The sequence below is a fragment of the Tenrec ecaudatus genome, chromosome 13 (genome assembly GCF_050624435.1).
Source record: "Tenrec ecaudatus isolate mTenEca1 chromosome 13, mTenEca1.hap1, whole genome shotgun sequence".
Classification (NCBI taxonomy): Eukaryota; Metazoa; Chordata; class Mammalia; order Afrosoricida; family Tenrecidae; genus Tenrec; species Tenrec ecaudatus.
In genome coordinates this window covers 115,678,996-115,692,142 of record NC_134542.1, presented here as the reverse complement: position 1 = coordinate 115,692,142, position 13,147 = coordinate 115,678,996, and the positions used below count along the sequence as shown (strand labels likewise).

Genomic DNA, 13,147 nt, shown 5'->3' with positions numbered 1-13,147 from the left:
ATTCTGACTCTTACTGACTACCGGACAGTCTAAAACTTCTCCCTAGAGTTTCCAGAGCAGCTAGTGGCTTTGAACTGCTGATCTTGTGGTTAGCACCCAAACATGTAACCCACTGCTAAGCTCAAGATAAAATCCCATTGTTGCGTCAGTCCTGACTCCTATGGATTTGATAGGGCAAAGTTGAACTCAGGAGTAGTTGTTTGGCTCAAAGAGCTGGCCCTTCAGTTATCAGCCAAGTGCTTACCCATTGTGCCACCAGGGCTTAGCCCAAGGTAGAGGCTTGGAATTCACAGATTACATAGGTCTCCTACATCTGCCTGGCAAGAATAGGCTCACTGCTGAGGGTGGAAGTACATGCGGAAAACAACTACTGTGTTTGAAACAACTCTTAGCAAGGAGTCCTGGTGGTGCTCTGTGTTAGGCAGGCCAGAGTTTCCAGCCCACGAGCTTCCCTGAAAAGGCAGAACAGCCCATCTGCTCATGTAAAGATCGACAGTCTTAGAAACCCTACTTAGGGTAGCTTTGATTCGGAAGCTACTCAGTGGCATTGGATTTTGGACTTGACCATCAATGAAAAGATAAACCAGATAATCATCACATTTACATATCATGTTATGCCTTTCCAGTCCGCAACTTTTAGATGCCTGCAGTCTGGCAGGCACTTGACTAGTTTCTTCCCTAAGGTCACACTGAGTTATTGAAGGAGCTGGGAGGGGGTGGCTTATCTGCTAGCTTCCAAACCAGGGCCCTAGTTTTTAGGTGCAACATTTCCCCCTAGTGTGCATCATTCTTTCACAAGTACGCAGAGCAGTCAGACAGAGGAAGCAATTTTTTTTCTTTTAAGTTCTGGGGAAAAGATTAAAAAAAAAAAGTTCTGGGTTTTTTTTTTAAAGATCATGTTTTGGGGGTGCTCTTAAGCTGTCAACAATCCATGCATCAGTTGTATCAAGCATATTTGTACATGTGTTATCATCATTTTCAAAACATTTACTTTCTATTTGAGCCCTTGGTATCACTCCTTTATTATTTTCATATCGTACACCAACCACTGTGTCCCTTCATCCACATTTCAGTTGTTCGTCCCCTTCAGGAGTGGTGGGGGGTTATGCATCGATTATCGTGCTCCCTTCCCCCTTCTTCCCCTCCTCCCCCACAGGAAGTAAGCTTTGAAAGGGTTGGAGAAGCAGAAGGAAGCTAACAAAGCATACTGAAAAGACCCTCATCTTTAGGCTTTTGCGCCTCCCAGAACCACCTCTTACCTTCTGATTGGAGACAAGGGTGAGGCCCTGCAGCTGGGTCCGGGAAACCATTGCATCGAGTTATGGAGGCATAGAACTTGGCTGACTCTTTGGGGATCCTTGGCAGAGAAGGGTCAGTGTAGTTCACAAAATGCAGCCCAAACCTCTCAGCAAAGCCTGTTGCCCACTCAAAGTTGTCCATCACACTCCAAGCCGTGTAGCCTCTGATATCCACCTTATCCTGCACAGCTGCTCAACACAGAAGACCACTTATGAGCGGAGCTTGTCATATAAGACATCTTTCTCCCAGGCCTATTGAAGCCATTGTTGGTCCACAAGCCTAAATGCCCCTAAAATCCTAGAGTTGCCCCAGAGTTTGGGTTGTGATTGTTAATTGATCTTCTGTGGCCACATCTGGCAAACTAGTAGCATTTTCCGAGAAAGGCTTCAAACTAATCTCACTGGGTCATCTAAGATCTCTGTTCACCTCAGGATGCTGCTTTTGGCTAGTACTTTGGAGTATTGAAGCTCTTCGCTATAGTAAGTGGTCCAACTTGTTTCTTTTGGCGGGTATATTGCTCATTTCTCTCGGCAATACCGACCGACCATATTCCCATCTCAAGCTGTTCTGAGTTTGAGCATCTCACAGTTTCCTTTGGGAAACAAAAGACCTTACAGACAAACACCAAACCTATTACTACTGGCTGCTGTTCCAACCCTGCTCAGGATTGCTGTTCAGAGACAGAAGAAGACAAGCGAATGATTCCAATCCAGAACTAAGGTCTAGCTGATTATCAGGCAACTGGGTTTGTTTGCTAACTAGATGTATGAGGATTACAATTCAGAAGATAGTCCCAAAGAAAGGTTTATACCCAATAGGAGGGAGCGATTTTCTCATTCCTAGGTGAGGGAATCGGCTCCTGGGTGCAGTATACCCCATGGCAGGCGGGAGTGGTTGCTTCCAACAGTGCAAAGTGGACACGGAAGAAGGTGTGAGTCTGCCATACCTTTGAGGGCCTCGTTGATGTAAGTGCGGAGGTAGTGGATTCTCGCTGTGTCATTGAGGTTTGCATCTCGCTGGGACACGCCATTCTCTGTTATATAAATTGGTGGGTTGTTGTACTCCTCCTTTATCCAGTTCAGGATCCTCCTGAAGCCAAAAGGTGTCATCTTGAGCCAGAAGGAGCCAGAGTCTGGCCAAGACCAATCTGTGATGGAAGCGACTCCCCTAGGGGATAAAAACCCAAAGATGAGGTCTCCTTTTGAGAGTCCCAAGAGGCCCTTTGAACAAAACACAAACATGACTTATACTAGGAGTAACTTTAGTTTTGTTTACCACTAGGTGTCATAATTAGAAAACAGTATAATTGCTTCAGAGTCCCTCTTGCCACTTGTTCTAATCCGACCACTCAAAACTTGGGAAAAGCCACTTCAGCTCTTTTCCAGCGAGCTTACAGTGGAAAGAATTTAACTCACGGATCCTAACCCTGTGCAGGCTCTTGAACAGACTGCATCTCACAGTAGAGGTGAAAGGTTCTAGAGTCCCCTGGCAACCATCATCCTGGCCTTTGTCGATTTTGTTTTCAGACAGCTGTTCTCCTGAGTCTACCTGTGTGTAGTCAGCTCCACACACAGCTCACAGGTACAACCATGGGCTTCAACTTTGTAGATCTCATTTGCGTGAGTGTTTCTAGCATTACATCCATTTTTGGAAACCACATTTGGCATTCTGTAACTTGGAAGTGCACACTTGTCTATGCCAAGAAAGACAGCTACCTGGCCAACTGGCTGGAAGAGATCCATCCATATTTGTTCCCATTCCAAAGAAAGGCAATCCAAATGGAATTCAGAAATTGAATAATAGTGATTTCACACACAAGTAACATTATGCAAGAGATCGTTAAAAATGGCTACAGTAGTGCAATGATAGGAAACTCCAGAAAGTCCGAATGAGAGGAGAGGACATTGCTGATAAAAGGTGAACCTTGGCTAAGAGAAGGAGGTCGTCAGAATGATGTTTGTGTTTTATATACTATACAAAGGCATTCAGCTCTGTGGAGCCTAAACCAAACTTGCGTAACATCGCCAAGCATAGGCATTCCAGAACACGTAGTTTGCTCGCGTCAAACCTGTACAAAGACTAAGATGCAATCGTTGGAACAGAACAAGGGGATACTGCTTGCTTAGAAATGCAGAAAAATCTGTATTAGGGCTGTATCCTTTCACTGTACTTATTCTGCATGTAGAGCAAATAATCTGAAACACTGGATGATACAAAGAAGCAAGCAGCAATAGACAGACAACATAATAAAAAGAAGACAAGCCAAAGCTTTCCTTTTACTTGAATCCACAACTAATGCTCACGGAGGCAGCAGTCAAGAAATCACATGTGCTGGGAAGTACACCCGAGGAGAAGGCAATGGACCAACAGTTCAGGCAGGATTTCAGGGAAGGAGGAAGACGGGGGAAGGGAGCAGTGAGCAAACAGTGCCATAGATGGGGCCAACTAGGGAATTAAAATCAACAAGGAGGATGTAAAGATCCTGGGGGTGTTGGAACAACAGCAATCTAGCTGAGAGGAATTACTAAAGAGACAAGTGTGAGTGGGGTGGCGGGATAGGAAGAAGGTCAAAGAAAACAGGGAAGATCTAGGAAGCAGAGGTATGGATAGAAGTATAAACATAGGTGTGCACTTGTGTAAATTTATTCATAAAAATAGAGGTATTGGCCTATGTACATATACTTATATGTACATACATTGGGGAAGTGGATGGACTTGGGGCCTCTGCTCATACACTCCCTCAACGCATGAACACTTTGTCTAGCAACCTGGCATTCTGTGATGCTCACCCAGCTTATCACTGAAAACAAAATGGGTTCATAAGCAAATGTGGTGAAGAAAGCTGATGGTGCCCGGCTATCAAAAGATAGAGTGTTTGGGGTCTTAAAGGCTTGAAATTAAACAAGCAACCATATAGGAGAGAAGCAACGTGCCTACATGGAAGAAGCACACCAGCCTGTGTGATCATGAGGTGTTGAGGGATCAGGTAAAAGGCATCAGAAGACCCAAAACAAACATTGCTGAGAACATGAGAGTTGGAGTTAAGATCCAAAACCCATCTGTTGACAATGGGACATCCCCTCAGAGAAGGGTCACAAGGAAGAGATGAGTCAACCAGGGCACAGTATTAGCACTGATGAAACATACAATTTTCCTCTGGTTCCTTGAGGCATCCTCACTCCCCACCATCGTGACCCCAGTCCTGCCTTTCAGTTCTGATGACCTGAGCGGTCATATAAACCCCCCAGGAACAGAAATGGGAGTTGTGATACCATTAAGGTAGGGAGAGTGGAGAGAGGAGGGGAGGAAGGGGAAACCAATCGCAATGATCGATGCATTATCCCCCCACTCATAGGGGGAAGAACAACAGAAACTATGCAGGAAGGAAGACAGTGGTCAGTGTAAGATATGAAAATAACAATTATAATTTATCAAGGGATCACGATGCAGGGAAGGAGGGAACAAAGAGGAGCTGATACATGCCAAGGGCTCAAAGAGAAAGAAAATGTTTAGAAAATGATGGCAGCATATGTACAAATATGCTTGATGTAATTGATGTATGGATTGTTATAAGAACTGTAAGCTTCCCCAATAAAATTATTTTTTAAATCACATGACCAAATCTGCAAAAGACCCCTTTAAAGTATTAAAAACAAAAGATGTCACCTTGCAGACAGAATTAGGTTCCACCTGACCCACGTCAAGATATTTTCTTTTTTTTGGGGGGGGGGATGTCACTTTATTGGATTCCTCTCTGGGGTGGCCCTCCGGTTCCTCTTTCCCCTGGGAGTGTCCCTGGCCGGCTGCAGAGTTGGGCTGGAGGGGACTAAGGCACAGCGAGACCCTAGGAGTCACAAGGGCTCTCGTGAAGGTGGCATCTGTGGAGGCCCCTGCCTGGACGCAGGCTCCGTGCAGCCACTGACCATCCAGTAGTAGTCTGGGTGCACCTGGCCCTGCACAGCCTCACTGGCCATCAGTTCCCCGTCCACAGTGAACACTCCTGCCCCATTCCTGGGCTCCAGGCGGAAGGCGGCCACGGGCACGTGCACCAGGTAGGGGCAGTCACACTCCATGTGCTTCCCTTTCTCCATGGCCATGAAGAGACGCAGTAACATGGCCCGGGACACACCTGCCAGCACGTAGAACAGGTGCATGGTGCCGGCCGCACAGCGGCCCATGGGCGCCGCGAACATGTCACTGCCCAGGTGGGTGTGCAGCAGCACCAGTACCAGCACAAAGTCCTGCTCGGGCACCACCGTCCAGTGGGCGGGCACCGGCCGGTCCAGAGGCACGAGGTGCGTGTTCACGGGGCCGCTCTGGTCCAGGATAGGTACAGCCGGCATCTTGGCAGCAGCAGCCCCGGCCGGGAGGTAGGCCAGCCGGCCATGGTAGGTACGCAGGGAGGCCAAACGCAGGAAGGTGCCCAGGGTGAACCGGACCTCGCCCAGGGCCCGGTACTTCTCACTCTCCAGGTCCACATGGGCGATGAAGCCCCAGGCCAGGCTGAGCACAGAGAAGAGGCGCAGGCCCGAGGCCGTGTGCAGGGAGAGCAGGTTCATGGGTGTCAGGAGCCGCCGGCACAGCAGCAGTGTGCAGTTGGTCAGGAGCTCCTCGTTGGTCCCCTGCTCGTACCCTGAATAATGGTTCACGGAGGCGGCCAGGGCATTGGCAGAGCCACCCGGGAGGCTACACAGGGGCTTCTGGATAGCTGTCTGCCAGTCCGGACGTTCCATGAGGCCATTCACCACCTCATGCACCACCCCGTCCCCCGACATGATCACCAACAAGTCCCAGTGGTCCAGCTCCTCCTGGCGCACCAGCTCCCGCGCGTGGTTCCTGCGTTCGGTGAGCATCAGCGTGAAGGACACGTCGGCCTCGACCAGCAGGGGCTGCACGCGGCTCCGGAAGAGCTGCAGGGCTTTGCCCTTGCCGGCTCGCGGGTTCAACAGCACAAGCACGCGGCAGGGACGCGGGATCAACCGGCGGGGGCGTCCGGCACAGCGGGCTACGGGACACACCGCTGGGGAAGCCTGGGTCCATAACCTCGACCCCCCGCTCCCTCTGCCCGGGGGTCCCCGGCACGGTCGCGGTGCTGCGGGTGGCAGCGGCTCCGGCCTTCAGCTCCTTATCGGAGCTGTCCAGGCGGGCGTCTCGGGGCCGGCTGTGGGGCTCGCCCTCCCCGCCCGGGGCCGGGGCTGTGGGGGCGCCCGCGGTGTCATTCCGGACGGCAGCCAGATCTGGTCCCGGATCGGCCCCGCGCAGGAAGCACCCCCGGAGCGCCTGGCAGAAGCGGACTCCGGGCCTCTATCCCTCCGGCTCTCCGTCAAGATATTTTCAATGGCCTCATGCCTGTGAGAGCTAGTTAATGAGTAAAGAAAACTGGAGAATTTGTGCGTTTGAATTGTGGTGTGGATAAAGAATATACCGTGGACTTCCAGAAGAAAGAAAGAATTTGGGTAAGAAGAAGTACAGCCAGAATGTTCCTTAAAAGCTTGGGTGGGAAGACTTTGTTTCACATACTTTGGACATGCAATCAGGCAGGACCCATCACTGGAGACGGAGATCATGCTTGGAAACAGAGGGGCAGTGAACAAATGAGAGGACCCTCAATGCAAAAGACTGACACTGCCTGCAAGAGTGAGCTCAAACCTAGTAATGACCAACGAGAGTTGTGTTCTATTGTGCTCAGGGCTGCCTTGAAGCAGAACTGACCCAGCAGCACCTAAAGAACAACACTGGGTTCTTTACTCTGGGTCCTGGGTCCAAGACCCATCTCTTTCTGTAGAGATGGGCACGGTGAGAGCAGCAGACAGCCAAAGAGGGAAGGCTAAGGGGACACAGACACATGAACAGGTCAAGATTATGCATTACATATAAAGACAAAGCAATTTAGCTACTTCTTAGACTTTTGGGGTGGGGGTGGCGGGGAACATGCTTTGTTTTCTATGTAACGATTTTTCTTGCTCAGTTGAACTGAAAGCGGTCAATTTTGTAGCCTGGCAGACAGTTCCAGGGCTCACAGGCACTAAATGGTGAGTGAAGGAAAGTGGGTGAATAGATGGTGTTCTGGAGTGGGGGCCAGCCGGCAGTCTCCTCAGAACCCATGTCAAGATGCTGCTGGTTTCCGGATGTCATCGCTGGTGGTTTGGTTTTGGTTTCGTGCGTAACAGGCTTTGCTTTTAAGAGATTGCAAGTACACTAGGCAATACGTACAGCACGTTCTTGAATTCTATCGCCTAGCAACTTGTATTAAAAGAAACTGAAAATAGATGAGTAGCCATTGTTCTAACGCTTAGATAGGATTATTTTAAGGTTGCCTGCTTTTGCACATAAATTACAAAACAACTATGTTACTTTTCCATTGATCTTCTAGACAGTGTTAGGGAATAAACATTTCAATCATTTCTTCAAATAATTGTTAATGTGTATTAGATCCTAGTATTTCCAGATAGGTTGTTTCAGCAGTGAGGTATAAAAAAACAGATAATATACACCCATTACATTTATAAGAAATCAGGAAAGAAAGATAAAACCTTTGAGTAAGCTCTAAGTCTGAACACAGAAACTAACTTTACTACGCTCTAAAGAGTGAAGGAACAGTTTAGTACAAAGAAATAATGTAATGCTGCTCTTTCAAAACACGGTGACTAACTTTGCTAAATCTCCATATGCCATTGAAACCATAACCAAAGTCATTGCAGTCGATCAATTCTGACTCATTGAGACCATACGGGCTAGGGTAGAACAGCCCCCAAGCTGGATCTCCTGATTAAAGGCTTAACATCTAAAAGGCAAATCCATGAAACCAGGCACCTCCTTTCCCCCTATTTATCTGAACATTTTACTGAATTTTAGGCAAGAGTTTACACAGCAAGTAAGTTTCCCTTTAATATACAAATTATTCCATGATGTTAGTGATTACTGTGTGAATGTGCCAGAATTCTCCCCATTCCACTTTGCCTGCCTTGTTTCCATCCCTCCAGTTACCCTGGTCCCCTCCTTGCTTGCTCATCTTTGCTTTGGGCAAATGTTGCCCCTATGACCTCCAGTAGTTGATCTGATTCTTAGTGTTTCCCAAAGTGGGTAAAACCACCTCTGGAGGACACTGGAATGATCACAGCAGGGCTGCAAAAGCAGATACCTACACTTTATTCTGGATTATGGGCTATAGTAAAAAATTTTAATTGTCAGGGGGTGCTGAGTAATTTTCTTTTTTCCCTGCAAGGGGTTAGGAACCGATGCACATTCCCCGTGAATTGTACTGTTTATTTTATATGCCAGTCTATGATTTGGCTGAAAGATGACTTCTGGGAGTGACTTCAGGTCCAGACTACAAGGACTGAATTCTAGAGGTTCCTCCAGTCTTTAGCAGTTCAATAATTCTGGTCTTACTTATAACTTGGATTTTTTTCTACATTTTCCTCCCATTCTTTTTTTTAATATCATTTTATTGGGAGCTCATACAATTCTTATCACAATCCATACATCTATCCATTGTGTCACGCACATTTGTACATTTGTTGCCATCATCATTCTCAAAACATTTGCTTTCTACTTGAGCCCTTAATATCAGCTCCTCATTCCCCTCATCCCTCTCCACTCCCCCTCCCTCATGAACCCTTGATGATTTATAAATTATTGCTATTTTGTCATATCCCACACTGTCCGATGTCTCCCTTCACCCACTTTTATGTTGTCCATCCCCCAGGGAGGAGTTTATATGTAGATCCTTGTAATCAGTTCCCCCTTTCTACCCTACCTTCCCACCACTCTCCAGGTATTGCCACTCTCATGACTGGTCCTGAAGGGATCATCCACCCTGGATTCCCTGCGTTTCCAGTTCCTATCTGTACCGGCGTACATCCTCTGGTCCAGCCAGATTTGTAAGGTAGACTTGGGATCATGATAATGGGGGGAGGAAGCATTTTAAGAACTAGAGGAAAGTTGTATGCTTCATTGTTCCTACCCTGAATCCTGACTGGCTCGTCTCCTCCCCATGACCCTTCTGTAAGGGAGTGTCTAGTTGCTTAAAGATGGGCTTTGGGTCTCCACTCTGCTCTCACCCTCATTTACAATATTATGTTTTGTTCTTTGATGCCTGATACCTGAACACTTTGACACCTCGTGATCACACGGGCTGGTGTGCTTCTTCCAGGTGGGCTTTGTTCCTTCTGAGCTAGATGGCCGCTTATTTATCTTCAAGCCTTTAAGACCCCAGACACTATACCTTTTGATAGCCAGGCACCATCAGCTTTCTTCACCACATTTGCTTTTGCACACATTTGTCTTCAGTGATATCGGGAAGGTGGGTACCCACTGATATGATTTTTTTGGTTTTTTTATGCCTGATACCTGGTCCTTTCTACACCTCGTGGTCACACAGGCTGGTGTGCTTCTTCCATGTGGGCTTTGATGCTTCTCAGCTAGATGGCTGCTTGTTTGCCTGCAAGCCTTTAAGACCCCAGATGCTATATCTCTTGATAGCTGGTCACCATCAGCTTTCTTCACCACCTTTGCTTATGCACCTGCTTTGTCTTCAGCGATCGTGTCGGGAAGGTGTGCATCAAGGACACCATTCCCCATTTTTGCTTGGAAGTTGCTGTTGTTTACAGATTGGCATCTCTGGTTCCTTGTTTTCAATTTTTCAGCCTTGTTTTGCTTTTGAGAATTTTTTCTTTAAGTTTTATTTTGCTATTGAAAATATAAATAGCAAAACATACCCCGAATCAACAATTTTTACATATAAACTACAGTGACAATGGTTACATTTCTTGAGCTGTGCCACTTTTCTCATCTTCCTCTTCTTCACCATTCCTTTCTCATTAACATAATCTCACTGTCCCCCTAAAGTTTCTGCTGAATCTTTTTGGAGCTGCTGCTGTCAGTTTGATCTCAAATAGACAGCTCTCAACATTTCTGTTCAAGTTGAACCTTTTATAAGCTAAACAAAATTTGGATATATGATTCTTGGTTGGCAATTCTTGTCTTTCTGGGTTTTATAGGAAAAGACTTCAAAATGTGTGTGAACAAATTCCACTATATTTTCATTCCATTTTTCACAAACATTTTGAATCCCATTTATATGCCATCCCCGTCTTGGCCTGCAATTTCTTCTGAGAATCAGTGCTTAGTCTTATTGGCCCTCTTATCATGATTCGTCAGGAGCTGCTCTCTGAAGTGTCTGTCTTTGGAAAGTTTGATTATAATATGTAGTGGTGACTTTCTTTTAGAGTAGATCAGGATAGGATTTGTTAAGCTTCTTGTTGGAAGTCTTCTCATCTTTCATATTTGGAAAGTTTCCGGTCAATAAATCTTCAACAATTTCCTCTGTGTCTTCCCCTCCTTCTCCTTTATTCCTCTTCTTCCGGAATCCCAAGTATGAGTCATTTCTTTCCCTTGATATTGCCCCACATAACTCGTGGAATTGCTTCATTTTTCTTTCTTCTTTTTTTCTGATTATTCCTCAAATAGATCAGTAGCAAGGATTTCCCCCCCTCCCTCTATTTCATAGATTCTCTCTCCCATTGTTTCAGTTCTGCTTCTGTGTCCTTCCATTGAGTTATTTATTTCTGATAATTTATTGTAAATCTAGATTTCTAGTTATTGCTTTTGTAGGATTTCTAATAGTCTGTTGTGTAATTTTCTCATATTGTTTTCCTGAATTCTCCTAGGAGTTGTCTGTATTTTCCATGATCTCTCTTACAATCCTATATAAATCTTTTGAAACTCTTATCAGGTAGTTCTATTACCATTTATGGTAGTAACATAATCTGGTGTCAATTTGAGAAGATTACGAGTGAAGGCGGGGATGGGGGGTGGGGTGGGAGTCTGGCCTGTCAATCAAGATATAACCAGTGAGGCCTCTGTGTGGGCATGACGTTCTCCTGAGAATTCTGGGAACTCCGGCATTTTCTTTCTTAGAGGCAGAAGACACTTATTGTGGAGACTCTGTGCTGACATGGCTGACTCCCTGCGAGACGTGCCTGAGGAGAAGCCACATGGGCCTAGCCTGAGGCAGCCAGAACCCTCGACCTTGAGAAGCCACGTGGAGACCCCTGCAGCGCTGAGTTGCGTACACCACTGGATCCAAGGACTTTCTACCCACTGGACTGTGACTGCCCTGCATTCGGCATCGTTGCATGTGTCTTGTGAGTCTGAAGAGGACTTTGTAGATCAGTATCATACATACAGGCTAACATTGGACTTATGGGCTTGGACTGGATTGGGTTGGGATGCTTTCTTAATGTTCAATTACCCTTGTTTAGAACTCTCTTAGACACATATGAGTTACTATGGATTTGTTTCTCTCATCTACCACTAATCATTTTACTACTAACGTACCATTTTTCCTCATGAAGGTTTTCTGCTTGTTTTGCTCACTTGTTTGAGCTAGATAATTTTTTCATATGATTTGTTATCATCTGCTATCTCTGAAGCATTAAGGTGTTGATTGATTGATTGTATGAATGCTTGTTATGTACTGATTTTTTGTTTTGTCTTTATGTATGCTGAGTTTGTTTCTTCCCCTCTTTATAGAATCTCTCTTCCTTTATATTATTTCCATTGTTGTTTTATGGTTCTGATGTATGTGGGACTTTGATAGTATCCGTGACCTGCCCATGGTTCACTCATGCTAGTAGAAATGGTGGATCGCACACACAAGTTAATCATCTGTATGTAGACTCTGATGTCTTCCCTGGCCAGATTGGGTGGAGGTGAGGGAGCAGAGTCTTTCCCTGATAGGGGATGACAAGGATTTGGTGGTCAAGGTCCTTTCACAGTCCTTATGTGACTGTGGGGTCTGTCTGAGTTGGTACTAGCGGTTAGTGAATTCTCTGGAAGTTCTAGTAGTAGGTCTCTTTATCCAATGAGGTAGTGCTGCTGAAATGGATGGGATAAACGCACTGCACATGAATGAAACAGGTTCTCGGTAGCTGGTAGAGGATCAAAGGGCTTCAGTGCAAGAACACATGACCTGCAGGAATTACGGGGGTGTGGAAGGTGTGATGTTGCATCTGCGTGCATATTGGATGAGGCACTAGCAGCTCTGAGATGCAGACAGCACATGTCAAGATGTGACTGACTTTGATGGTGAAGTGATGTGTCTCTGACCATTCACTGGCCCCGGGAGTGTTCTCACTAGTCACTGGATGGGGCACACCCACCCATCACCAGATGGTCATTGGTCATTAAGTGGGTGCACCACTGGGCAGATGCGATGGCAGGGAAAGGGAAGGAGGTCTCAGGACCCCAGTGTGGTGGCGGGAATGTATGCCACTCGTCCTGGGAGTGTGTGGATGCGTAGGGGTTGTTGAAGTGGCCATGGACCTCCGGTTGCACAGGAAGACCTGCCACAGGGATGGGCTGAGTGGTGTGAGCCTATCAGTGGGTGGGAGGGCATGTTGCAGGAATAGGAAGACATGAATGGGAGCCTGGTTGCAAATCTGACCGCCCAGAGCACCTGCCATGAGGATGGGTAGGCGTGGCAGCGGAAGATCACGGGGCATGAGAGTGTGAGGCCGGGCTCACCCCTCTTCCCTGGGAAGTCAGGGGCGGATGAGGGACATGCGTTTCTCCAGTCTCTGATGTGGGCGCTGGAGTCCTGTCCTCAGAGCGCAGTCAGCCGTCAGGACTCAGCCCATGAAAACCTGAGGAGGGGGCTGTGTACATTCTGGTTGGGTGGGGGAAACAGGGATCTTCCACTCCAGCAGTGCCACCTGCCCAAGCTCTCAGGAACCGCCGCCGGTAAGAAGTTCTGTCCTAGGGTCTGACTCGCTGCCTCTGAGAAGGGTCCCTATGCTCTTACCCACCGTCCAGTGCAGCACGTTTTCTCAGCTGTTCCCATGCC

At 47.0% G+C, this 13,147-nt stretch overlaps 2 protein-coding genes across 2 annotated transcripts in view; both read right to left on the bottom strand.

Annotated features, from left to right (window-relative positions):
- Positions 1-13,147, bottom strand: part of LCT (lactase) — a 76,771-nt gene that overhangs the window by 328 nt on the left and 63,296 nt on the right. The window contains exons 15-16 of the mRNA XM_075530037.1: positions 2,246-2,466; positions 1,260-1,487 (exon numbers count right to left, since the gene is read on the bottom strand). Of these exons, the coding sequence (XP_075386152.1) occupies positions 1,260-1,487; positions 2,246-2,466 (449 nt within the window). The remainder of the gene's footprint in view (positions 1-1,259; positions 1,488-2,245; positions 2,467-13,147) is intronic.
- On the bottom strand, positions 5,038-13,144 carry LOC142424758 (sphingosine kinase 1-like). The gene is made up of 3 exons (XM_075530103.1): positions 13,106-13,144; positions 6,332-6,603; positions 5,038-6,297 (listed from the first exon to the last, which is right to left on the bottom strand). The coding sequence occupies exons 1-3, from the start codon at positions 13,142-13,144 to the stop codon at positions 5,151-5,153; spliced, it is 1,458 nt and encodes a 485-aa protein (XP_075386218.1). The 3' UTR covers positions 5,038-5,150.